Source organism: Lagopus muta, chromosome 1 (genome assembly GCF_023343835.1).
Source record: "Lagopus muta isolate bLagMut1 chromosome 1, bLagMut1 primary, whole genome shotgun sequence".
In the NCBI taxonomy this organism is placed as follows: domain Eukaryota; kingdom Metazoa; phylum Chordata; class Aves; order Galliformes; family Phasianidae; genus Lagopus; species Lagopus muta.
In genome coordinates this window covers 186,471,724-186,499,715 of record NC_064433.1, presented here as the reverse complement: position 1 = coordinate 186,499,715, position 27,992 = coordinate 186,471,724, and the positions used below count along the sequence as shown (strand labels likewise).

The following is a 27,992-nucleotide window of genomic DNA, read 5'->3' as shown; positions in this document are numbered from 1 at the left end:
TATATCCTTACAAAGTTAATGAATTAACTTAACAAAACACTCACATTCCACATTTAGTCAGAAATATCTTCTTTTTAATTACAATAGGACCTGCAGTCACATTCATAAATATTGGTGCAATAAAATACATTTCCATTGACTGCTGGCAATTGACATAAAATTGTGCTCCCTCATGTATTTAAGACCTTCAGCCAGCTGAACGTGCTGTTTCAAGAAGTAAAACAAAATTGCTCTTTAAACATGACCCTTCACCCTCCCTCCCCTTTTATATAGTCAAGTAAATTAAAATAGAAGGAAGAAAAATGAGAGGAGAAACAGAGAGAGAGAGACAGAGAGAGAGAGAGGTAGTCTGAAGACAAAATATCACAAAGAAAGTACTGTCGGGAATAATTCTTCCCAAACAGAAAAGTTCAGTGAAAAAGCATCATCTTAAAAATGGTGTATGAGAAGACTCGAAACTTAAGTGTTCAAATGGCTCTTTTTTGAAAATCCAACCTGATCAAATAAATAATGATCATGATTTTCAGTCATAAAAGAGCACATTTTGCAGTTCGCTCCTGTGTTCTTGTTCGAGGTTATGTGTATGTGCTTTCCAAGTTATTTAGGATCACCTAAATGTATTTAGGACCATGAGATACTACTTGTCTCAACCTTTGAGGACAGAAAGTGGCAGACACCCCATCACTGCTGGTGATGTGGTGGAGTTGTTATCTGAAGTTTTTAGCAGAGATGCTTAACCATTTTTCATGAGTGTTTGGGTCTCATTCTTCATGACCAGCACATCAGCTGTGTATCCCATGGTCCTAGGTGCTGGGATATCCTGAGGTTTTATAGAGAAATGGAAAAACTGTGAATTTTAAATCCAGTTTGCAGTATCTTTACCCACTTGGGTAGATACGGCTCTGAGGGACATGGTTAGTGGGCATGGTGGTGATGGGTTGGGAGTTGGACTAGATGATCTTATTGGCCTTTTCAAACCTTAGTGATTCTACAGTTCTATCTTTTATTATTTATTGCAAAAGGGGAAAATGTTTCATTTTGAAATGGCTATGCAATTAAGACTCTTGATCCCTAACAATTAGCAAAGAAGGCATAATATAGAATTTATCAATTAAAAAAATTAAAAAATCCAATCTGCTTGGGATTGACACAGTATAACTAAATATTACGTTTGTTCCTGAAAAGGTATCAGCATAGTGAGCTCATTAATTCCAAAGTAAAACTTTCATTCTGGCCTGCCTACAACCACCCTTTCTGCAAAGGCTCTGTTTAGTAGATGCCCAGCTGGCATTCACATATTTATTGCACTATAGAAGGAGACTTGACAGGTTCTTATCACTTGAATACAAATAAATATGAATATTTGGAGTTATATAACTTCCTAAGGAAGCTTAATTCTTCATATTTTTCTTATTCTTGTAGTATAATATGTATGACTTTAGGTCTTATGTGACATCATATAATGTTTAGCCTAGAAATGCACCAAACTCTGACCTTCATCTATCAGAGGATATTTGGCCGAAAACTGATTACAGCAAAATCTGACAGAAATACAGGGAGCAGATAATGAGACCAGAGATTAAAGCAGGTTTATAAAATGCACTGAATCAAAATTAAGAGAAAAAAATAAGAAGAAAAAAAATCAGAAACAAAAACTATATATCCTCTAAATGTTTTATTTATGTTTTTTTTTTTTTTTAATTGCCATTATCCCAGACTTTTTAGCTCTCATAAACATGAATGTTGCCTAAAAGCGATTAAAGATAAGTGATCAGAAGATAACTAAAGATGAGTACATAGTAATTTTGGGGGAAGAAACAGCAACTTCCTTTGCTTGAGGCATCTACATTTACAAGTAAAGCATGGGTTTTGGCTCATGAAGCTTTTTAGAAGCTATCTATATGCCTAGGTGCTTGTGTTCCCCACAGTGCTAGCTGAAGGTATGAATTAAGTGTTAACCTTACTAAGGCATCGATACAGCTTGACTTAAATAATGCTTTAAATCTGAAATAACTGACCTGGCAGTAGTTCTTAATTACAGCCTAGCTGCTGAGATTATTAAACCAGTACCATGGCATCCGTGCAGCCAGTTTCCATTTGCAGCACATCTGCAGCTAATCAAATCATCCCGTGCACCCCATGCTGCTTTACAACCCCAACCAGGTTAACTGAGGTGGAATAATTGAAGCTAATTGTTGCAGTACAGACAAGCCATAGGTAGATTTAAACATTAGGGCATTACAGCACCATGTAATTATGCTAGAGGGCACTCATAATTCATTCTGAGCCATAACACATCTTGGCATTTGTGTAACATATCAAGGCACTGTGCCAACAGTAACTTCCAAGGAGTGCTGTGAGGTAGGTGTGTACATCAATCCCTGTTTTACAGATGAGGAAACTGAGGCAGGAAGGTGTTTGACCCAGATCGTAGCAGGAGCCTGTGTTAAAGGATGACACTGAAATCAAGATCTGAAAGTTATTCTCCTTGAAAAAAGCCAGTCCATACATATATATAGGGCTTTTTTAATCTATGTGTGTGTGTGCAGGTGAATCGTGGATGTGGCTTTTTATTTTTAAGATCAAAGCTTGCTTTCTTATTCTAAAATCCTAAGATAAAAATGTATCAATTTAAGGCTGTAAGCAGAGCATACAAAGGGCCAAATCTCCATCCTTGGCTCTCATCTACAGTGCCTATATAGTAACAGAGCATTCAGTAACAGACTGAGTTGTAGTGACACTGGAACCCCATGGGTTTAACAACATAAGATCCCTATGGAGATTTTTGTTTTGCTTTTCCTGGCCATCACTTATTTGCTAGCCTCTGGGAGCTTTACTCCTTTGTCTCTAAGAAGTATTGTGGAGTATTGCAGCGATGTCTGCAAACACCTGTATAACACTCTGCCTCCTCCATGGTGTTACACATCTCCAAGGATGGAAACTCATTTCAGAAGATAGGTCTTGCCACTGACCTATCTTCACAGCTCAGGGGGGATAGCTTGGAGGGGAATAGGCTGAATGGGAACAAGAAAGTGGAAGTGATTTGTCTGTGGCAGGAGATGGACAAAGTCTGTCTTGCGGCACCTGCAACCAGCTGTCAAGACTTTTTGTCCAGACACTTGTCTGCATGAGTCCACGCATATTTCATGAGATTCTGAAAGTCAGTTATTTCATTTCCAGCATGCAGCTCAACAAATGCTGCGAATTCTCCAAGAGTGTTTACCCTCCAGACCGTTCCATTTTGCTTCCAATGATCATTTTGATTTCTGTGATCATGCACAGAATTTTGTTTTCTCTGAGAATGTTCTCAGAAAACATATATCCTACTGTTCAATAAAGATGTGTTCCTGCGAAGTTTATTCATTACATTGTGAAAAATTTTCCTATCAGAATCAACGTAATGGAGGGGATGCATTCAGGGACTTGTGGAATACACGGCATGGGGGATGGAGAGGTAGGAACAAAATCACTGAGTTTTTTCAGAGTAAATGCTGGATTTCTGGAACAGATAAACTTTCTAAAACCTGTCAGCTCCATCACCTGTGAGACTACCCTTGATTCACTGTTTTATCACCCTTTACTTGTTGTAAGTCTTCAGGGAGACACAGCAAGAACTACCGCAGTTTCAGTCTCACAATCTGAGATCTAAAGAACTGAATGACATGAATGGTTGCTGCATGTTCAGCCTTGCCAACTCATCCAGGAGAATGAACTTGGGAATATTTCACATTGAATGTTCTTGTTGCCTCTCCCTGAACACCTATATCTTCATTATCATTATCTTCTCCCTCACGGAAAAAGAGATCATTCAAGTGTAATGGGAAGCAAAACAGTACAATGACGATGGTTGTCTGGTAAGGGAATTGAGAGGATGTGCTGGAGAAACAAGGAATAAATAGGTTATTGCTACAGGAACATCTCGAAAATGAGCTTTCAGAAACCACATTGCAGAGAAATAGGTTTTGATATCACTGGTGGTGACACCCAACCAGGAAAACACAGCCATCACCATGGGTCTTATTTGACTAATTACCAATGGCAGTTTTGAATAGTTGCTATCAATGAAAAGTTTGAAACAAATTTTAGCTGTTCACAAATTATGGAAGAATGTAAGTAGATTTTTGAGATGACTGAAATCTGTTTATGGACAATCTGGGTAGGGTGAGTGCTCTGGATGAGGGATACACTGTGAATTATAGTTGTTCAGCTCTTGCTGAACTCAATAGTCTGGAAGTCTCTTAGGATTTAAAGCAAGCCGAACAGCTGACAATCTTGCCAGAATTCAAGTGTGGTTTTATAATATCTGTTTCAATAGGCTGAACTGGATCACTCTCAGTAGCAATTATGTGTTTCACCAAGCATCTGGAAGCTTCATTGATGTTTATATTTTCCTGCAAGTGAAAGAGAAAGAGGTTGATTAGTCAATATCAATTGCACTATCCTGCATATTTCCTGAATATAATTAAACTTTTCTCTGGGCAACATCAAAAGTTTACTTTCCTTAATAAACAGCTTTTAAAAATTGACTCTACTAAATAATGCTTACCGTAGTGTGTGGTTTTTTTTCTTTAAAATTAGTTAGGTTTTCATGTATTTTATCACAAAGAATCTTTTATGATTCTATGATTCCATGATTCTATGGCAAGAGATTGAAACTCACTGCTGATATGGAATATCACAGAATCACAGAATCACAGCATTGTAGGGGTTGGAAGGGACCTCCAGAGATCATCGAGTCCAACCCCCCTGCCAAAGCAGGTTCCCTACACCAGGTCGCACAGGTAGGCATCCAGGCAGGTCTTGAACATCTCCAGAGAAGGAGACTCCACCACCTCCCTGGGCAGCCTGTTCCAGTGCTCCGTCACCTCACTGTAAAGAAGTTCTTGTGCACATTTGTGCGGAACTTCCTGTGCTGCAGTTTCCAGCCGTTTCCCCTTGTCCTGTCTCCATTCACCACTGAAAACAGTCTGGCCTCGCCATTCTGCCCCCCACACCTCAGATACTTATAGACCTGGATCAGGTCCTCTCTCAGTCTTCTTTTCTCAAGGCTGAACAGACCCAGTTCACTCAGCCTTTCCTCATAGGGGAGATGCTCCAGGCCCTTCACCATCTTTGTGGCCCTCCGCTGGACTCTTTCCAAGAAATCCCTGTCTTTTTTGTACTGGGGAGCCCAGAACTATCAGATCACCCACCAACAATATATATATATATATGTAAATCCATATACAAATATATGTGTGTGTTGATGCATACACACATACTTCTCTCGCTCCAAGAAAATGATATATTATTTACAATTTAAGAATGACCCACATTTCCAAGTTGTGCCTGAGGCTTTCTGTACTGAAACCACAGCCACCCACAACACAATGCCATGAAGTCCACCCTCAAAAAATGCTCAGCATCAGTGCAGCAACAGTAACAAAATAGCCTGCATAATTTAATGTGAAACACTTTGTGCATGTGTTCAAGAAAGTCAGATGAGGTGTTTTAAGTACGAAGTTTATCTATAAAAAATAAACTGAAGTGTATGTGTGTGTTTCAGTAGGGATGGTGCAATTACATGAAAGATCATAGAATCATAGAATGACCTGGGTTGAAAAGGAACACAATGATCATCTAGTTTCAACACCCCTGCTATGTGCACAAGACCAGGCTGCCCAGAGCCATATCCAGCCTGGAGATCAAAAATCAAAGCAATAGATTCTGTGAGGCTGATTTCTAATCCCCTTGCAATCTATTGTAAAGCTCCACAAACTCCGCTGTGAGCCTCACTTTTGCACCACAATAAAGACTTGAAGCCTGTGTATGTAACTGAAAATGCTAATTAGTGCCAACAATTCAAAGCATTCTTCAACTGAACAACTGAATTTAAACATCTGCATTTTGTCCTATAAAGAATATCCATTGGTTGTAAAAAAAAAAAAAAAAAAAAAAAGAAATCTTTAGACAAGCCATTTGCACAGTAACGCCTGAAAAGTAAAAAAGAGCTGAGAATCAGGTCTGCACTGAGCTGTCAAAGGGCCACAGTATCACATGGTTCTCTGGGACCAGACAAGCAAATTCCTTAGGCAGGCACCAAAAGTCTTTTTCAAGACACCGTGAAATTTTCTTAGAAAAAAGCAGGCGATGAGAAATGTCTCAGAGCTGCTTAGTGAGCTAACGATAAAACAGGATTGCTAAATGTGAAAAAAGCCATGAGTCCTTCCCATCATGTTTTCTGTTATTAACTGACTGGTAAGCACTTCATTTAGCTATGTGCTGCTTCTCTTCTGGGATGGCAGCACATAATTTTTCAAGAATGCCTTAGTGACACTCTGAGATTGTGCCCAAATCCATTGATGTTGACATGTATTAACAGCAATCCACTTTGTCAGAGACATAAGATCAACATTTTATCCGAGTGGGAAAGAGGAACTGACCCTAAGCCCACAGAGACATAACATGGGTGTAGGTGACCATCTCTTATCCTCACTGATGCGAGACGAAATTCAGGTGCTTGAAACTAGAAATTCAGAAAGAAAGGCAATGCTGTTCTACCTCAACTAGAACTCAAACCAAATCAAAATCAGATTATTAAACCTGCTTTTTGCTTTTCTGGAAGAAAGCCAAAACTGAACATGTGAATATTGTTTTGACATAAAAATTCAAAATATTTAGTTCGGGAAAAATTGAAATGTTTTTTCTGCATTGCTCTTTCTCCTTTTTAATGAAATGATTTACCAAAGTCAACTCATCTTTCTGATTTCTTTGCTAGTTGCATTTTAGATTGAGTCTATTGTTTCACAGATCTACTGATTATTATAAGGTTTATGCTGGGCTCCCACCATTCCACTTGGATAACTCCTGATTTTCAGTTCATGTCCACCTTACTCTCTGCCAGAGTACCAACTCTGCAAATTGCATTTCCAGCCACACTGCCAATTTTCTGCTCTTGGTTCTGAATTACTGGAAAGGAACAAATTCCATGGCAAGGGAGGTTGGAAATGGATGATCATAAGGTCCTTTCCAACCTAAGCCATTCTGCAATTCTATGCAGTGATGAAAGGAATAAAAGGTCCCACCCATAGTGTGTCCTGGATCGGTCATATTATCATCCAGCTTTTGGCCCAGTGACTCCTGAATGAAAGTGTATTTGAATGGTCCAAACTGTGTAGTTGAAAATTTCTGCCAGATGACAAGGGAGCAGAAGAGGAAGGGTGACCTCTACAGCCAGCACTACTGCTCTTAAGTTTGTATCCAACTCTAGCCTCTAGCTTCTAGCTGACTTTCAGAACCTCCCATGGTTCAGATGACAGCTGGAATGTGGTACAGGTGAGAAGCAGCACACTAAGTCACTCTCTGCAAGGAGTCTGTGTTCATGCCACCAAAGCAGCTCTATGGCTTGACCATCCCCCTTCTGATGCTGTTGTTGCCTTTTGTTATAACACTAATCATTGCCCCAGTTCTGTTGACCAGACGTTGCTTGATTCTGATCTATCTAATGAAATATTGATTTCTGCACCTCTCCTCCTACAGCGTAGGGGAAAAAAACCTAACTAACTAACTAAATAAATAAAAGAAAAAAGTCAATACTCTCCTAGGGAGAAAAGCAGCTGCAGAGAGTAGGAGGTGATCTGCTATCCAAACAGACACCCAGGGATCTGACAATTTCAGTGAAGAGGAGGTGCTGGAAAGCAATCTAGGAAAGGACAGAGAAAAAGGAGCAGGTGCAAATCCATCCAGCCAATACAAAGAAAAAATAATCAAGATGTAAGACCCGACAGAGAGGAATAATCACAGACACCCTGCTGATCATACTGAAACATGGACACAGACCTATTAAGCCTAAAAATAAAATTATGTTTGAAAAAAATGATATATATATGAGAGAAAACAGAGTGAAATGTCATTCTATGTAGAAATGATTTAACTGTTGCCACTATTATACGTTTTGTTCTACATGAAACACCAAAAGAATCATGATGACTGCTGCAGATCACCTTCCGTTCAAATTGTCCAACTGTGAGAAAAACAGGTTCATGCTATCCTGGATGGTGAACTGGATGAAGGGCAGAACTCAAAGTGTCACAGCGAATGGGGCTACATCTGACTGGCAGCTGGTCACCAACGGTGTTCCCTAAGGCACTATTCTAAAGTTACATCTATTCAGCACTTTATCAGTGATCTGGGTGCAGGAGTCGAATGCATCCTTAGAGAGTTTGTTGATGACACTAAGCCGGGAGGTGCTGTTGGGTCCCTGTAGGGATGAGAAGATTTGCAGCGGGATCTGCAGATTGGAGTGTTGGGCAGTCAACAACTGTGTGAAGTGCAAGGAAGCAAAATGCTGGGTGCTGCATCTGGGATGGAGAACTGACAGATATGGGCATAGATAAGGTGACGAGTGGCTGGAGAGCTCAGCAGGAAGGGACATGGGGGTAATGGTAACAGCAATGACAACACAAGACAGCAGCATGGCTTAGTAACCAAGAGGGCAAACCGATGACCAGATGTGAGAACAGCAGTAAGAAGTACCAAAGGAGGTTCTGACTAGACGTTCTTTACCATGAGGGGGGTCAGACACTGTAACAGGCTTCCTGGAGAAGTGATTGATGCCCCATGCCTGTCTGTGTTCAAAAGGCACTTGAGCAATGCCCTCATTAATGTGCTGTGACTTTTGATCAGCACCAAAGTAGCTTTTCAGTTGGATTAGGTAATCTTTGAAGATCCCTTCCAACTGAACTACTCTGTTATAGCAACATGTGTGCAAGCATATCTGTCAAACAAGGGCACTTGGTACATCTAAAGCATCACCAGTTAGAGATGTGAACCCTAAACTGGACCTGGATGGGAACCCTACTGGAGATGAAGAAAATCAGCTTCTCATAAGTAAGCATTTGCAAATTCCAGAACACCTTGGTATTATGTGGAACTCAGTGTCAACCACATAGTTTTCCCATTTTCTTTCTATCATGCAATAAAATCCAGGAGCAGAGATAAAGCTTTAAAGACCTTTTAATCTGCAATTCTCTGGAGCAACCAATTTGAGGAAATGGCTACACAAACTCCCTTATCAGAGCTCCCTTGCTAAGTGCTGGCAGCAAAGACTTATTAAGATGTGCTGTATCACCATGGTTGGGTTTCTAGGAAAACAGAACAGCACAAGTTAAAAAGCATCCAGGTGCATGATCATGAAGCTCACAGACGTGAACTGCCTTGACTGCACTACCAAGAAAAAGATAATTTCTGGAACTGAATTGAGCTCATTGAATATGCTACAGTAAGAAACCTTCTCATCAGAAGCAGATCAAGTGTGGATTCAGGGCAGTCTGCCTGAAGAAAGGCTGGTTGCAGTCAGAGACATTGCCACCCCCCAGGGCTGAGGAATAAGAGCAGTATGTCCTAACCCAGACCTCAGCCAAAGGCTCCGTTAGATATAAGATTTTCCTAAACTGAGCAACTTGATTGTTTGGAATAAAAAATTACAAATTTTCTTTTTGGAGGGAAATGTCAAAATGTCCAGGTTTATGTAAGAGGTAGATATAAGTAAACACATGAAATTGCATCTGAACACAAAGAACAATTTCTTACTGTGGGAATGACTGAACATTGGCACAGGTTGCTCAAAGAAGCTGGGGACTGTCCAAATTCAGAGATCTTCACAACCCTACTGGACTCCATCATGGGCCACCTGCTCTAGATGCCCCTGCTTGAGCAAGGTGTCAGGTATGATAGGTATGACCACAGGAAGCCCCTTTTTCAACAGTTCTGTGATTCTGTGAATGTACTGCTTTTGAACCAGCACTAAGCAATATATTTCATCACAGTGAACCAGAAAGCTATTGGATAGATCTGATGCCTGCTGTGTGCTCTGAAGCAATTCTTCTTTTAGTTCCAGGGAACAAAATCAACAATGTATTCCACATACACATACACACATATATATACATATATATGACTGTATATCTGAACTGAAATCTTCTGTCGAAATGTCAGCCTCACATCTTGGTTTATGGCAGAAGCCGAAGTATTTTCTATGGTTCTACGCAGTGAGATGGATTAGATTTTGAGAGGGGGGGCAAATTAAAAAGACAATGTAAGGAGCAATACATTACTCATTGGAGGAGTCTGGGTCAGAGGATAGAGTGACTTTCTGAAAGGTTATCCAGCAAAATAGTGGCAAAGAGGACTCTTGATGTGCCCAGTGTTTGGGAGCTAAATTCTACACAAGCTGCAGGAAGGACACATTATTACCTACCTTTCCTAATGAAGGAAAGATGATATTACTTTCTCCAGATCCAAATAGGATGTGTCCAAATAGTCTATAGTGAAGGTCTCAGCAATCAGTGTGCAAGACCCTGTTGGTAAGAATCTGAAAAGCTTGCCTGCTAGACCTTCTGGGCAATGTGGACAAAATTTTAATGCCTTTTTACCTAATTCTGATGCTGACAGCAGGATTATAGCATGGAATGAGGGACTCAAGCATAATCATAACACAGCTATGGAAGAAGTAAGATTTTTAAATTCACTTCTGAATCAGGTATTTTAAACACACTCCGTTTTGCCTGATTTGTCTGTTCTGACGAATGGTTCCATTTTCATTATGAAGTGATAATAAGCTTAACATTGATGCTATTTTAATCCAAGTTAAAAACTTTCATCTTTGAACAGGAAACATTGGCAAGGATGGTTTAAAGTCTCGAAAAAGTGAGTGGACTTCTCAGTTACGCTAGTGACATGCTGGATAATTACATGTGTAATAGGAAAGAGAAATTTTCTTCCTTTATAAAAACACATTTTTCACAATATTATACAATATCATATAGAATGGTTGGGTAGGAAGGGGCCTTAAAGCCCATCCAGTTGCAACCCTCCACCATGGGTTGGTTGTCAGCTACCAGCTCAGGCTTCCCAGGGCCCATCTAACCTGGTCTTGAGCACCTCCAGGGCTGGAGCACCCACAGCTCTCTGGGCAGCCTCTGCTAGTGCCTCAGTACCTTCTGAGTAAAGAATTTTCTCTTAACATCCATTCTAAATCTCCCCTCTTTCAATGCAATTCATTAAATAATTTCCTAATTGATATGAGCGAACCAAAGACGCATGTAAAAGACACCAGGTTCTCTACTGGACTTATAATATATAAAACATGACTATATTGCACTGTGCTGTTGCCCAACAAGGTTCTTCTTACATGAGAATCTGTCAATATAAGTTTCACCTTTGTAGGGAGCAGAAGATTGGAAAAGGCTGAATGTTTCCTTTAGATTAATGTAAGAATCCAGGCTAACACAAGAGAATACATTAGGTGGCTCAAATGATTTATATTAAAGTTGTTAAGAAAAACGGCACCAGGGAATAGTACAGTGATGTTTTTGGTGTAATATTCCAGTGTTATAGAAAAAAATTTCAAACCATTGACAGCATAAAATATGGTAGGTACATACACAGCTCGCAAGGCAACCAGAACTAAAAGATGCATTTTTATAAATAATCACCTTTGTTCTTCCAAAACACATAAATCATATTCAGTTTGTTATGAAGGTGATAACATTTCCAAGCATGCTGGCAGCAAACCTCTGGAGACCTAATTATTCCAGGATACCCCAGAAAGAGTTATTATTTATTTGAACTGCTAAAACTGCTAGCTGCAATATGATGACTTCTCTGTCAGTGTTATTCCACTTCAGAAAAGAGTTTCTGTTTTCTATAGCAACCATAGGCAGGTTTTTATTTTCCCCAGTCCCAAGTTCTATTATTTAATATGCCCTAGGCTGAAAGAATACTGGATATATGCTACAACTAAAATTTTAAAATAATAGTTATAAGAACTTCTGTTTAGTTAAAAAAAAAAAAAAAAAGACCAAATGGGGAAATTATTGTGGTCTAATTCACCATAAGTATTGTGATTTCACTGTCCTTAGTGTGATTACTTTGCTTTGAATCATTTAGAGCCTACAATTCTGGATGAAGATCAGATATGGAGATCTTAGACCCTAGCCTGTATCTTCAAAACATAGTTCGATAAAAGGAATGGGGGCCTCAATTCTCACTTCTCCCCTCAATGGCTGTTGAAGACAAGTTTTGTCATAGTTGGATTACTTTATATTCCAACATGACTTCAGTGGTAAGCAGAGGACTGCTTGGCCAGCAGTTATTCCTAAGCTAAATAAAGTAAGAAGAATATAGATAATTATTGTTTCTAAATAACTGAAATACTTAAGCCTATTTGGCTTACAGAAACTTACTCTGAATTTTCCCCTTTTGAGATATCTTTTTATTATCCTTTGCATTTCCACAATTCTGCCCAAGACAAGCCAGCCTCCATCACCATGCCACCTTTGAAATTGTTTGTACATGTCACTAGAAATGTGTTGCTCTCAAGAGGTGAACAGATTGGAATTGATTTCTAGAACTCATAGGTTAAAGATCAGTGACCAGCTGCTGATGCAAAACAAAAACTAGAATAATGAAACCTCTGTTTCTCAATCAAAAGCTAAGTACTTCTGTTCCATCAAATTCACGTTGTCTCTGTAAACCTTATAGATTCAAGCATTTTAAACCAATCTGCTGTACATTTCTTCCCAGGTTTTTTGCTTGTTTGTTTGTTTGTTTTTTGGTGGTGGTGATTTTACCACTAGACCTTGAGTCTTTAGTGAATTGATTCTTGTCCCCAAGAAATGTAGACTCATGTACATGCCAGGAATGAAGAATAAGTAGTTCTGAACAAAATAGCCACATACAACATCACACATCATAGGCTCCATATCAATTATGATGAGATATTTCATGTTATTTTTACCTGAAAGGCAGATGGACACCTAACAGAATACTAAAAAGGGCCAGAACATGTAATTCTTTTGCAAAAAATAATTTGTCCTGATAAATTCCCCTGGCTCTTTAAATCTTCTACTTGCAGCTGCTATTCCAAATGCTTTGCTCCCCAGGTTTTCCTCTTCTCCTGGAATAATTAACTTTCTGCCATAATTATCATGAAGAACCCGATGTAAGAGATCTCAGTCTCTCAGTTAAACCAGAACTAAACACAATTCACAGCAAATATTTGTTTGTCCTATAGAGGAACACTGGCTTCTAGTGGCTTCATCCAGCACAAATCAGCAGGAATGAGATGAACCCTATTCGTAGAGAAAGATAATTGTCTCATGGACACAGACCAAAGTGTTTCCCTGAAGACAGCACTTTGAAAAGTGACTACTTTGAAGGCCATTCAGTAGGAACAAGGAGACGCTGACTACAATGATGTCTTAGCCCACAGCTCATAAAGTGCTTGAAGCAGTTACCTGCTGTTACTTCTGCTAACTATAAGTGAGCCTTCCTTTAAGTATTAATACTTTAGAAGATGTCCAGATGCCAAGAAAAGTAAAATGCAAGCATATCATCCAAAAATTCTTAAGTAACTTTCATGAAGTGTTCATACAAACTGAATACAAAATTTTGTCTTTCAGTCTGCTAAAAATTTTGGCCAAGTCAGAGCCAAATTGTTTGTATTTAAAATATCCAGATGTCTTCCCGGGCTGTTAATGATGAGAGCAGTTTTCATAATCAGAGAATATAATAAACATAATATCCATTGAGAAGTTGTGTTTAAATCATTATTTTGCATATGATCAAGCTTCTATTAGAGATCGTTGTCATGACAGAAACGAAATAATAAAAATAGTGAAAATTTAGGTTCCAGCAACTTGAAATTAATTGGATACAATTGCTGGTGATAGGAATCACAATATGAGATTTCCTATCTTCTTATTGAATGTGATAGAAGAAAATTGGTCGCATCGTGATAGAAACTACACAAATATAATAAGTGTGTAAATCATATAAGCTAATTTTAGACAGCTATAGGGAGGATATAGAGAGTTAAGATCTCTTGACAGTAAATGGAGAGCTAATATTCCTTTTAGGGAGATGTGCCCAATTCAGGATGATACAGAAAGGTACATTTTTCTTCATTTACTCTGAGAGGTGTCTAGACAGCCACATCACAGGCTTCTCACTCTGCTTCAAAAGAGTTAGAGGAAAAACGTGATGCAAGGCACTGAGATGAAAATATAGGTGGAACTTAGGTATGTGGGGACAACATATTTATTCAAAAACACCCACTCAGCATCAGAAGGGGTCAAGCACTCCTCTCCTCAGTTCTGTGAATATGAGCCAAAATTGGAGGCAGACAAAAGGCTGGAAATGCAAAACAGATTTATAGATAAAGAGTTGAGGAAAAAGGCTCTATTTAAAAGACTAAACATACTGAAAGCTTTCAAAAATACAGTGGTGGGGGTATTTGTACTGCGTAATTCTTGGTCACATCCTTTCTTCATAAACAGAAATCTTGTTGAGGTATCTAGAGGCAGAAGCTTTTCATAATTCCTGCACAGTAACCTTACTAAAGTTTACTGCATTTTTGGAATACAGTTTTTACAGATACTATCACAATTTCTTGGGTCCCTTATTCAAATTAAACTACATAAATGAAAAGTCCCAAGGTTATGACAATCTTTCACAAACTATAACAATATGCAGGTGTCATATAGTCAAATAGGGTCTTTGAGACAGTTCCCTTTCATAGAACCTCAGTCTTAGTATGTCAGCTCTGCAAATTTTTATGTAGTGAAGTTGTATGAGAAACCTCAAATTGATGTATGGGAGTCATGACCTGGATATATGTTTTTTTTGCTCTAAACATCCCTGTGCCTTTCTGATTTTACTCTTGAGTTTCTTACAGTCACCCACGAAATCTGCACCAAGGCAAAGAACTGAACAAAAGAGAAGCTCATTCAGCAGCTTCAGTACTCTTCTCCTCCCTGGTTATGTTGACTTTTCTGAAAAGGCCATTGAGATTGAGAGGTTATAACACTTAGACTACTATGAGTGCTACCATGGATTGGCTTTCTGGAATTTAACACAATGAAGCTCTTGTCTCAGATCAGATTTCTAAGGGACAGTGGTTATATAAATATTTAGAGACAACATTCAATGCAAGAATTATGGAAAAAAATTTCATATCCTTGCATCTTACCAAAAGTCATCTTCTTCCCTAGGCTATTACAGAGTATGCTGTTGTCCAGTTGTACATTTGCTGCTGGTCTATAATCTTAAGAGAAGTTGCATTTCATATTATTGCATATAATTTCTTTTGGAATAAAACACCTAAGGAAAATACAAATTACCACAGAAGGCTTTATGAATTTGCAAATTTACCATTAATTAAATCCACCAAAATAGAAGCAATGCAAGTTAGACATTTCAACTCTGTGAGCTATTTTGGGAACCAATTTCTCTGCACAAAGAAAAACATTTAAAAAGAAATGGAAACATTACCTTGGCTGATGTTTCAAACCAGCCCACGAACCCATTTTCCTTGCAGAACTGATCCATCTTGATGCCGTTGTTCATAAGAACGTCTATTCCCTGGTCACATTTGTTTGCTAAGAGGACTGTTGGCACAGGTTTGCCGTTTGGAAGAACAAGCTTAGAGTCCAAGTCTTCTTTCCATTTTGTCACAGCTTCGAATGTTGCAGGTCTTGTAACATCAAAGACAATAAATGCTCCCATGGCCTCTCTGTAATAGACCCTGGTCATGTTTCCAAATCTTTCCTGACCTGTGGTTATGAACGTGGGAAGAAAAAAACAAAAACAACTCATAAATATCATTGCTTCCAACCTAAGTATTTCACATAGCACATTTTCTAGTGCAACACTATTGAAGTTAGAGCTTGATTTCGTAAGTCTGACACCTCTGGAAAGCTATTACTTGTCTAAATAAGTGTAACTACAGTGCTAGACTCATTTGTATGAGAATGGAAGTATAGCAAGAAAAAGGAGTTAGAGGAGTTTTAAAGCAAGCATGCAAGGAAATGTAATAACAGCATGACAAGCTTGAACTTCAGTCTTATTAAGTGGCCAGATTTCTGTGGAAAGTACATTGCTCTTGATACACTTCATAGGATTTTAAACAAGAGTCACAAAAGATCTAGGTACGAGATTTGAAGATCCTTGACACTACATTATTATTTGGGAAATATCTAACGCAGTTGATCTCCTTATGCATGAAAGTCCTGTCTATTTTCCACCATAACTTAACCAAGCTCTTGAGCTACACTAGACATTAGATTCATTATGAACTTAATTACTGGTGATGCAAAGCATAAAGGTGAGAAAGGTGGATTTAAAACCCTGCAGAAGTGGAAAGCATTATCAGAACCAGCACAGCAATAGAAATACAAAGAACTATATTGCTCCAGTAAGAGGTGGCAGAAGAGGTTTCACACTAGATTTGTTTAGAAGTTTTATGGCTTTATTTGCTGAATTCAAAGGATTTTATGGAAATATATTTAGAGACAAGGATTTTTTGTTGTATTTGTTGGGGTTTTTTTTTGTGAGAAAAAAGGTAACATTAGATTTCAGTGTAGAAATGTCTCAAATTTAATGTGATTAACAGTGAAAAAAAGTCAATGATGTTAAGATGCAATATATTGGTGATAAGGGTTTTGTTAATATGTATGCTATTTTCACAGGAAAATTGAAAAAAAAAAACATTCCAAAAATACACAGCATTTTCCTTGAAGTGAAAAGAATAGAATTTCCATTGATCTTTATTGCCAAGCTGTGACCCAAAAATGAACAATTGTAAATACCCCAAACATCTAACAATTACTGCAATCCTTAAGCAAGACAGGCATTGTATTTAATCATAAGCTTCCACAGCTGGGAAAAAAAGCTGTGAAAATAGACAGTGCTCCATGGAAACCTGTTTCTAGCCTTATTTTCTGGATGCATGTAGTTATGAGTAGGTTACGAAGACAAGAAGATTGCCAGTTTGTCTCACCTCTGGGAGATTAGCTGTGGAGGCTTTATGTGATTAAATGCGCTGTCAAATGTAAAGCTGGAATGAGACCTGGGCTTCTAGAACATGTATTTAATGGAAATGGCACTGACCAGGAAGATTTAGGGCCTGCCCTTGGAATTTACTGAATGCACATCATGGAGACAATACCACCTATTTGTATTCATCTTTGGTTTTATGCAATAGTTGTTCCAGCAATGGCAAGGTCTTTTGAAGGACACAGAAGCCAATTTCTATCTGACTTCCCCAAATTAATCTTTTTTTTTTTTTTTCCTTAAACAAACACTGCTCTCCATTGATAAAGCAAGATATAAATATAAAAAAATCCAGAAAATATAAGGTCATATTGAAAATTTCGTATGGTTATCTTTATTAAAATGTCTTATGATTCCTATCAGAAGGGAAAATCAGATTCATGGCTAAGTCATGTGCTATTCCGCAATTTCCTTGTTGAGAAAATGTTTTTCATCTACTAGAAGGTATATGCAAAAAAAGACAGAAATCTGATTAACATCTCAGTGAGGTCAAAAACAACAAATACAGTTTGTTTTTGATGCATTACAGTAATACTTCTTACTTTTCATGTAAATTTCTTACATTGCAGATGTGATGTAGATACAAGAATAACTGAACTCGGACCTTACATATTGTGTAAGTTGTTGTGACACAATTCTCTAAGGTAGGTGGGATATTTTGTTATAGAACATGCACTGAATCATTAATTTACAGCACATAAATCATGCATCGCAAGGAGGAAGGAAAGGCTCCGAAGATGTGTTCTTCTGGCTAATAGTGGCTCATAAAACACTGACAAATTCTATGACACCAATTTCTTCTCCTACTTTCAACTGCCTTTGTGGATACGCAGGTTTTTCACTCCACAGAAAAGCCCCTGTACCTGTGAAAGTTGCTTTCTGCAGGCAAAGAGAGCTCACCAACCTCAATTAGAAATCACTTCAAAGAAAGGAAAGAAATGAAGTGGATGGCTGAATAAAGTGTCTAACCCCTTTTTAAAACGATCTTCTTCCCTATCAGCTGCAATTAATATATGAACGTATTTGGCACGAAGACATTATGAAACTTTGAAAATAAGTGGTTTGTAACCACATACTTTTAGTATTATATCGTTTGCATAATAGGTTTACTTTTATTTAAGCTGAAAGGCAAAGCTGGAAAGGCAACTCTGTCAGTGCCCTGCTTGCAGTGCAAAATATTGTTTTAGCGTACAGGAACACTTTTTTCCAAAGGTCCCACTTTATGTGAGCAAACAGTTATCTTAATAGATGAGGTTCCTAAAACCATTTCCTTTTGCAGAATTACTCACAAAAATAGGCACTGTTTGATGTATTAAAGGTGTCAGAATGTGGCCTCAGGTTTTCAGCAGCACAATGGCATAGGCAGTAATTACGTTAGAAAATAGATCAACCATTAGGTATTCACTGGAATCTCACAGGCAGTCTTAAACATTAGAACATGCTTTATAGCAAGAATCTGGGACAGGTGGGTTTTGCTTTTAATGGGAAGAACCAGAAACCTGTTAAAACTTTTGTGTGGATCACTGGACTTTGCTTCACCTCTTGCAAGATCACTGTGCGGCATCTGGCATCAAACCCCACAAGTCTGATGATTTTGGTGCAGTGAGATGGTGGTCTCCATTGAGATTCACCAGCCCCAACTTCATTCACGAACATTCACTGACTGTACCAAAGACTAGGTCTATTTTTAGTCAGAGACTGAGAAAAGATACCCAGAGGGCATCTTCTCGGCCCGGATAGTCACTTACAAGGTCACATAAGCTTCTCCGTGGAGGCAAAGCAGCACAACCTAGGAATTGACAAACTTGAAACCAGGAAAATATCAACAACACAAACCTGGTGATCCTTATGGGTCCGTTCCAATTCGGGACATTTTATGATTTTATGAGTTGATTTATTTGACACCCTGGTGAGCTGAAAAATAGTAGCTAACACTCAGCTGATTCAGTAAAAGATACCTAACTGTTAAACCAGACAAATTTTGATCCACTTTGAAGTGATCCCAAACAGATGAAGGTGCTAAAGCAACAAGATTTCCATTCAAAAGAAGGATTTGCTTTCTAAATTGTACTTGTCCATACTGATATCAGAGGCACCTCTGCAGCAAGGTATCATTTAATTTAATAAGCCTAAAGCTATCAACACCTGAACTTTTATAGCTTATATAAATGCACTCTACAGAAGAATAAGTTGTAGAACTCTGCAATCTCCACAAGCCACTATCATCTTTGATAAAGTTATAAAAACTAATGAGAAAGTGCTAGTATCTAAAAAATAGCTTAGATAAAAATTGATTAAAACCGTCTAACGCCCAGTTTTACAATGAGTTTCACTTCTGGCCACTATCCCTCATCCTACAAGGGGAAAGTTGGGATCCAGTGATCTTTACCCAAAACTGAGAAGCTAGAAACTGTGCAAAAGATTTAAACGCTTTTTATCTTCCACTTCAAAGCACCTTTCACAATTTTCACCCCTGAAGTCAAGTCATTGTCTTTGTAGAAGCAGGACTGAAACTTAGCCAAAAGGCACCCTGCATGTGGCATGCCAAAATGTAGAAAAGCAACCTATGGGCTGGATCAGGCCCTCAGATCCCATCAAATCACAGCTGAAATAAAACCATCAGAGTGAAGGACATATTTATGATTGTAGAACAGTAATTTCAAGGTAACTTAGCCTGGAAATCACCATGACTATCTTATTTATGCATATGTACTGCAATCTTCAGCAGGCACTGAAAGCTTAAACCACTGAGGACACACTGTGCCTTGCATTAGTGAATGGCCTTGTTACTCCTTCTGGAGTATAATGGTCCCAGCAAATTTACAACTACTAAGTCATGTGACTATATCTATGCAAATACTGTTGCTTCTGAAGGTGGAAATTGCAGGGAAAGCAATTAAACTGGTCTTTTGTCATTGGTATTGCCTGATGTCTCTAATGCAGTGGACCAAGTTTATGAGTCGAGATCCAGCTTTGTAAAAGCAAATCAACATGTATTTGTTAACTGTGAATAATGCAGCCCACACATGCATAGCAGGAGGGATAATGGCAGTGTTGAAATGGTTCTGAAAAAGAAAGTGGTGAGGGGAAGGCTGTGAGTGCTGCTTTCTGCCCCATGCCTCTCCCAGAGAGCTGCTGCCTGCAATAAGGACGTGGTATCTGCAATAGGTGGTTTCTTCTGCAGAGCTACCCCAGAGAGAAGGGAGGGAAGACAGTGATCCTGTCTTTTAAGAGCCTCGTTCAAAATATGACTGTTTCCTTTAAAGCTTCCCTTCTAAAAATCTCTCCTGACAGATTTAAAGGATGCTCATACAGAGGCAACAGTTTAAAAACAAACAAACAAATAAAAAAACCAACAGAACAAAACAAAAGCCAGAGGAACAAGATTTCAAGATATTTCAGACAGTAGTAGAGGTGATGGCATATTTCAAGAAGTACATGAATACCACAGCAGGTTTTTGGGGACATTCAGTGAAATAAAATTGAGATGAAATTAAAGACAAGGAGAATGTTAGCGTGTGTAGCTATTCTTATATCTGTGATCAGAGGTAAAATTGGTAAATTTGGTGGCTAGAGAGCACCACTCCAAGCATGAAACCATCAGGTATATTCTTACTAATAATACACATAAGCTTCACATTAATTTTACTCAAAATATTTTTGATGAAATTATTTCTAAATTTTTAAACAATTTACTGCCCACTGATGCAAACAATGAAGTGTAAGTAAGAATCATGCTTGGTGGCAATGTTGGCTGTACAAAGGGAGAGATAAGAATGTGAGAGATGCAGAAATATCTGATATATATAGATATGCACACATATATATTCATATAGAAGTACAGACACAAAACAATATTGACATGTTTGCACCATTATCTTCAATGTAAAAATGCCCTAAGTGCTAAGCCAACATCCTTAAGCTTGGTTAAAGAGAGAAAACGCATTTGTATCCAACATCTTTATCAAGCGGAATCAAGTGTACTCTCAGCAAATTTGTTGATGTCACCAAGTGAGTGGTGCAGTTGACAGAACAGAAGGAAGTGGCTGATTTAGTGGTTGGTAATCCTGCCCATACCAGGGAGAATAAAATTAGATAATCTTTAAGATCCCTTCCAACCCAAGCTATTCCATGATTCTATGATTTGTTTCAAGTTATGGATACCAAATTGTACCTAACAGGTATTTGATAGAAGGTTGTACATTCTGAGAACAATTACTTGATCTTCTAAAGTGGCGGTAGGTACTAAAAAAATGCTGCCATTGATTTGCCACCCTTGAAAGGGTTGCTCAGTAGCCACTTCACACTCAAATAGGAAGCTACTCTTTGGTCTACAATTCTGTGAAGGAATGACATCCAGATGGAGCTGGCCAGGCTTAAAAAAATGGGTCCATGAGATCCTAATTAGGTTTAACAAGGTCAATTGCAAGGTGTTGCACCTGGGTTGGAGCAATCCCAGATGTGAGTACAGACTGGGAGAACTCCTTGACAGAAGCCCTACAGAGCAGGACTTGAGGTTCAGGTGCATGAAAAGCTGAGCATGAGCCAGCAGTGTGCTCTTGCAACCCAGAAGGCCAATAGCATCCTGGGCTGCATCAACAAAGGAGTAGCAGCAGGGAGAAGGAGGTGGTTGTCTCCCTTTATTCTGCTCTCGTAAGGCCCCATCTGGAGTACTGCATCCAGGCCTGGGGCCCCCAGTACAGGAAGGAGCTGCTGGAGTGGATCCAGAGGAAGGCCACAGGGATGACCAGATGAGTGGAGCACCTCTCTTGTGAAGAAAGGTTGAGGGAACTGAGCTTGTTGAATCTGGAGAAGGCTCTGGGGAGACCTCATTGCAACCTTCCAGTTCTTGAAGGGAGCTTATAAGCAGGAAGGGGAATGACTTTTTACGTGGTTTAATAGTGATAGGACAAAGGGGAATGGCTTTAAACTAAAAGAGGGGAAATTTAGGTTAGCTGTTAGGAAAAAATTATTTACTGTGGGGATGGGAGGCACTGGCACAGGCCGCCCAGAAAAGCTGTGGATGCCCCATCCCTGGAGGTGCTCAAAGCCAGGTCGGATGGGCCCTGAGCAGCCTGAGATGGAGGTGGCAACAAACCCATGGCAGGACGTTGGAACTGAGTGGGCTTTATGTTTCCTTCCTACCCATTTTGTGATTCTATGATAATTTTTATCCTCAAAGCTGAACATGACATAGTAATAAGGATTCTAGCAAAAGACAGAGGTTGCTCCTACCCTATATATCTGTGCTTTGCAAGTGATGACAAATGACAGCCACAAAAGGACAAAGTACTTCCACTCCCACCATATACCCAATCAGTTTCACTTCACTATCATTTTTAAACGCTTTTTTTTCCTCATCAGTCAGATCCATTTTTATAACTCCACGCTGCTCTGAATGGAGAGTGTTACCTGCAGAACTTATTTTCTATGTACAGTCATCAACAGCTACACAGAAGTCATTAAAACTGAGACAGCACTCTGTTTATTACCGGCCACTGTCTTGACCTTCACAGAGATGCTCTGAATTGAGCAATTCATATGAAATTTAGTACTGTGCTGTAATTCTCTCTGTCATGTGTGATAACTCAGAAAGCATGCTAGTCATTCAGTATACTACAACTCAGTGTAATTGCTTCTGCAGCCTGACTGAAAGCTACATCATATGATCCGCCAGCACATGATTAGTAGTGTAATAAATCTCTGAAACAAAGCATGCAAAATACATTCTTTAAGTCCCTAATGCATTCAGAATTTACTATTAGAAGTGTTTTTTTTTCCTCCCACACAAAAAAATGTTGATGGATGTATACATATTCATCATTACAATCACTGATGAGCAATAAAAGCAATGCTTTCCCCATTATTCTGATTCGTGATATGGAATACTGGACATGGGCTTATTTAGAACCATAGAGCCCCAAAACTCTATGGTTGTGTAAAAAGGCTGAGGGTATGCACAAAGCAGCATTGTTGCATAAGTTTTAGTACCTCGGTGCCAAATTCAGTGCTCAGATACGAGTCAGCTAACTGTGGAAGAAAGGCACACCCTCCATGAATATGAATGTTAAGAATTTTCCTATTTCAGTAGTTTTACTCAGCACAACACCATACTAGAACCCTGAACCCACAGGCTGGCACAGCTGCCTAAAACTGCACCTTCATTCCTTACTTAATGAACACAGTGTCTTAATTTAGAGTTTTAAAGATGCCCTTCATTCAGCTGCAAGCTGTTGTGTTTTTGCTGAACTTGGATTCTCATGTATGCTACGTGAGGAAGGATTACTTACTGCATGCAAAATATGCCATACACAGCTTTTATTTTGCCCACTGACTCAAAAATCCTTCAACTCTAGGAAGGGAGTTGGCAAAAAGTAAAAGCTGTAGTTTTAATTGGAAGACAAATATAAAAAAAAACACTGACTATAACAATGCCAATTCCTATTTTTAATAATGTAAATATGCAATTATAGAGATGGACTTCTTTATTCTTTTTCTCCCCAGCCATCTCCCCCTCCCCCAAGATTAAATTATCTTTTTTTGTTGTTGTTTTTTTCTTGATGTTAGATTCTTTATTCTAGGCTAAAGTACAATTAAAATAAAGTAGTTTATTCTTGGAGGATAAGTAAATCTGACCAAATACATTTTAACCACCAGAAGTCTGGCCAAATGTAAACAATTTTCAAATGGCTGCGGAAGTTTTTACATTTTATTGGGTGCAAGAAATGTGGAAGAGAGAGGAAAGGAGGGAAAAAAACATATTGTGAAAAATCACATTAGCCATCTTACTGAATCCCTCATCTCTTCCACTAACTTAACTAGATGAGCAAAAAATTCCTGTCAACCTCTCTCCCATCCCAGAGATCTGTGAGTCTAATGATGTGGCAGTTGCAGGGAAGAGTCAGAGCACCTGGAGAGAGGAGTCAATGTCCCCATACAGGTCTGAAGGCTTGGGAAACAAATCAGGCAGGACAAGTTTTGCTCTGACATCCCTTGTTTATGCATCTGCTGGCTTTGTGGCAATTCCAAAATCTCAAACTACCTTAAAGTTCTCTCTCACCACAAAGGCAATTTAAAGACTGGTACAAACAAATACGGATCTATATTTTGTCTATAGTCTCTAGATGTTTTAGGAACAGGCTTTCCTTCTGTACTTACCCGCAATATCCCAGAGCTGCAGCCGTACCACAGTCTCAGCATCCCAACTGAGGACCTTCAAGGCAAAGTCCACCCCAATGGTGGCCCGGTAGTGGGGGGAGAAGTTCTGGTGGACATAGCGCTTGATGATGCTAGTTTTGCCCACTCCCAGGTCCCCTATCACCAGCAGCTTGTAGAGGTGCTCCTTCTGGTTGTGCTTCTGCATCTTTCCTGTTGCAGTGGCTGCTCCCTGCGAACTGATTGCATGCTCTGCCCCAGGAATCCTGCCAGCCTGAGGGGAGAGAGGGAGTGAGTAGCTGGGGAGGGAAGAGGGGAAGGGAGGGAGGTGGAGGCTGCTTAGCGTTGTCCGGAAGCAGGATCACCAGATCCTGCAGGCAGCCCTGCCGGGAGATGGAGGAAGCAAAGGGCTGGGGGGAGAAAAGTCACCCAGAAAGTTTAGGAGATACGCGTGTAAAGGTCAGCATGAGGTGTGTCTGAGATTAGTCTGCCTGCTGAAAACTTCACAGGAAAATCACTGTCACAGTCCTGGTCCCTGTTTCACTCCTTACTAGGAGTTTCTACTGTGTTCTAGTTTTGCTTGCTCTCCCTTTTTTAATCACTGTCTTCTTAGTGATAATTAACCACACATCTCCTAATTTCTAGACAGGTTTAAAATGCCAGTCACTGCAACAGGGCAGAAATCTCCTTGCAGGATGTCATGCTTCCATTACAGTGTAAAACTTAAACCTGTGTGGCTTTAACTTCAGATGTGATTTGTTTTTAATCAACGTATTAATGCACTTGTATCACTAGAAATGGCAGTTGTAACAATATAAAGCATTTTTACATGTGTCCACACCAGGAGGGCTGCATGAACTCAATTATAACAGATAAATATTTTTAAATTGCATTAACATAATAATTTATGATCATCTGTCTGTACATATCAGCATGCTCGTGTTGCTGAATGCAGAACAAAGCTCATGCTTTGTTTTTTTTTCATGCTACAGGAATCTAAAACTCAAAAAATCTGGAAGATTTATCCCATGACTGATAATCAGAAGTTATAAAAGCGTAACAGCATTAGAGCATATGAGTGCCAGTATCTCAATGGTTCTCTGTTTTCCAAATTCAGTTATATCAAGCTTGTAAGCAATTAAAAAAAAAAGAGTAAATCATTCCATTGACACAATTGACCCTATCTTTTAAGTGAAAATTGCAGTCACGGTTTCAATTAGGCAGCTTTGTTGGCAACCTTCATCTGTTGTTGCCTAAAGGCATTTGATCTTTCAACAGTTTTGATAGCAACCCCCCCAAATTTCAGTATTGCGTGAAACTCATCCATGATTGATTTTTGCATTATTGATGACACTGAGAAAATGAAAACATATTCTGTGCTTACTGAAATACTACTTAATGGAATTCTCATCCAAATATGTACTGAAATGGCATTAGGAATTTGTCACCTATCCAAAAAGCTGGATTTTATTAAGAGTTCAGAGTACTATTAGGAAAAGTTATGTTATGCAATGTTTTATAATCAGTCATTAAACTCAACATTTTGTATATACACATACATATGAAAAAGTGTAATCTGAGGAGTTCTTTTTTCCTTGAAACTTCTGTTTTTATTGAAAGACTTTTTTCAATAAGACAAAATCTCATTCAAAACAAGCAAACAAAAACCCCTGTTATTTCTATACTTCTGTTTGGAGAGAAAATTACAAAGGGGTTATCCTCCTTAGCTACAGACCTCATTAAAGGCTGCAATTTGAGACACGAATCAGTTACTGCAACGAGCTACCGCCTCTGTGTGATTCATACTATTATTATTGCTACCTGCTACAGTATAGCAGGATGTATCTCTAACTTCCTAGCACTGCCATTTTGAGGGAGTATCTGATGGCCAAGCATTTCCAAGGGCTTATAATACTTCTCTAAAGCTGCAAAGTCCTATCTTGCAGGTTAAGAAAGAAAAGGGTCTCAGAGAGGTTAGCTATATAGGAAATGAAGAAATTGGGGTTTTGGATGAGGCTGAAATTACAGTCATATATTTTATCCTTCTTTGATATGGCAATACACAGAGTCCAGTGCATGAAACCCAGCTGCAAGCAGATATTAACTAGGTAATCGGCCCTAAGGTCTTATGCTATTAGAAAGTTCAGTTAGAGATTGGCCTACACCATGGAGCATGAGGCTTTACCTCCTTTCCAAAGCTTTTGTTAGCATTAGCTATAATAACTCTGAATAATCACATTATTTAAGTTTCCAATTCTTCTTTGAACGTGCCAAGATTCTTGGCCCTAGCAATACCCTGGTACAATGAGCTCCTCATAGGCTGGATCAAGGTCACCATCAAGGATGGCAGTAGGGCCACAAGTGAGGTGCTCAGTGAGATGTTGAGATGTGGACTGAGCATGTTGGAGGCTCCACTGCCTTTAGAGAAATGATTTTTGCTGAGTTAATTAGAAGCACATATTGAGTATCCAGATCTATTCCAGTATCCAGGGACATTAAAGCCTACCTAGTTCCAACCTCCTGCCATGACCTGCTTGCCATCTACCAGATCAGGCTGACAGGGGCCTTATCACCAACCAAGATGAGGTTTACAATGTGCTCTGTGCTGTTAGTTCACAGAATCACAGAATGGCCAGGATTGGAAGGGACCTCAAGGATCATGAGTCTCCAACCCCCCTGCCACATGCAGGGCCACCGACCTCCACATTTAATACTAGACCAGGCTGCCCAGGGCCCCATCCAACCTGGCCTTGAACACCTCCAGGGATGGGGCAACAACAACCTCTCTGGGCAGCTGTTCCAGCACCTCACCACTCTCTCTCTGTAAAGAACTTCTCCCTGATATCCAACCTAAATTTCTCCCCCTCAACTTCAAACCATTTCCCCTTGTCCTACTGTTATCAACTCTTTCAATGAGTTGATTCCCCTCCTGTCTGTAGGCTCCCTTTAGGTACTGAAATGCTGCAATGAGGTCACCCTGCAGCCTTCTTTTTTCCAGGCTGATCAAGCCCAGCTCCCTCAGCCTGTCTTCATAGGGGAGGTGCCCCCAGGTCCTTCTCAGCAGGGCTGCTCTCAAGTACCGCTCCTCCCAGTCTGTATGGATGCCTAGGATTCCTCTGGTCCAAGGGCAAAACTCTGCACTTTGCCGCGTTGAACCTCATCAGGTTCACCTGGACCCACCTTTCTAGTCTGTTGAGGTCCCTGTGAATGGCATCCCTTCCTTATACCATGTTCTACCCAACCTGGTCTTGAGCATCTCCAGGGATGGGGCATCCACAACTTCTCTGGACAGCCTGTGCCAGTGCCAGTTTGTCTTTTACAGAAGCCTGCTGAAATGGGTTTTTGCAGGACTGTTCCCACCTCCTGAATGCTATGTCCATACTGTTTTGGCTTAGTTGGCATATAAAGGCAGCAGGACAGAGAGGTATGGAACTACTGCTTGTTTACACAGCTCTGCTGAAGATATGACAAGCACTACCATCAAGCAAGTCAGACAGTTCAGGCTGGCTGTGTCTTAAATGATCACTGCAAGACTAGTTTGACAACAATGTCTGATCCCTTCAGGCACACAAGCAGGTTACTACAACTCAATGATTTGCTGTCCCGGGGAAGTGTGCTCAGCCTGGAACATATATCATGCACTCTGTCTTCACGGAATCACAGAATCACAGAATAGCCTGGGTTGGAAGGGACCTCAAGGATCATGAATCTCCAACCAATTGATTCCATCATCGATGTCACTGATAACGATGTTGAAGAGCACCGGTCCCAAGACAGAGCCCTGGGGGATGCTGCTCGTTACCGGCCTCCACCTGGACAAAGAGCCATTGATGACCACCCTCTGTCTGTGGCCTTTCAACCAGTTTCTCATCCATTGAGTGGTCCATCCATCAAATCCACGTCCCTGCAATTTGGAGATAAGGATGTGATGGGGAACCATGTCAAAGGCCTTGCTGAAGTCCAGG

The 27,992-nt window shown here is 39.6% G+C and overlaps 1 protein-coding gene across 1 annotated transcript; it reads right to left on the bottom strand.

The window, feature by feature from the left end:
* Positions 1-153: 153 nt before the first annotated feature.
* On the bottom strand, positions 154-24,404 carry RAB38 (RAB38, member RAS oncogene family). Its single transcript, XM_048940288.1, has 3 exons — positions 24,031-24,404; positions 15,313-15,593; positions 154-4,391 (listed from the first exon to the last, which is right to left on the bottom strand). The coding sequence occupies exons 1-3, from the start codon at positions 24,233-24,235 to the stop codon at positions 4,239-4,241; spliced, it is 639 nt and encodes a 212-aa protein (XP_048796245.1). The 5' UTR covers positions 24,236-24,404; the 3' UTR covers positions 154-4,238.
* Between the last annotated feature and the right edge of the window lie 3,588 nt (positions 24,405-27,992).

What these genes read in the sequence shown, in the direction of transcription:
- RAB38 (XM_048940288.1), bottom strand. Translation starts at nt 24,235, where the DNA reads ATGCAGAAGCACAACCAGAAGGAGCACCTCTACAAGCTGCTGGTGATA. An exon ending in GCAGCTCTGGGATATTGCGG is followed by an intron (nt 15,594 to 24,030) that starts GTAAGTACAGAA and finishes TCATAACCACAG; the next exon opens with GTCAGGAAAGATTTGGAAAC. An exon ending in GGTTTGAAACATCAGCCAAG is followed by an intron (nt 4,392 to 15,312) that starts GTAATGTTTCCA and finishes TTTCACTTGCAG; the next exon opens with GAAAATATAAACATCAATGA.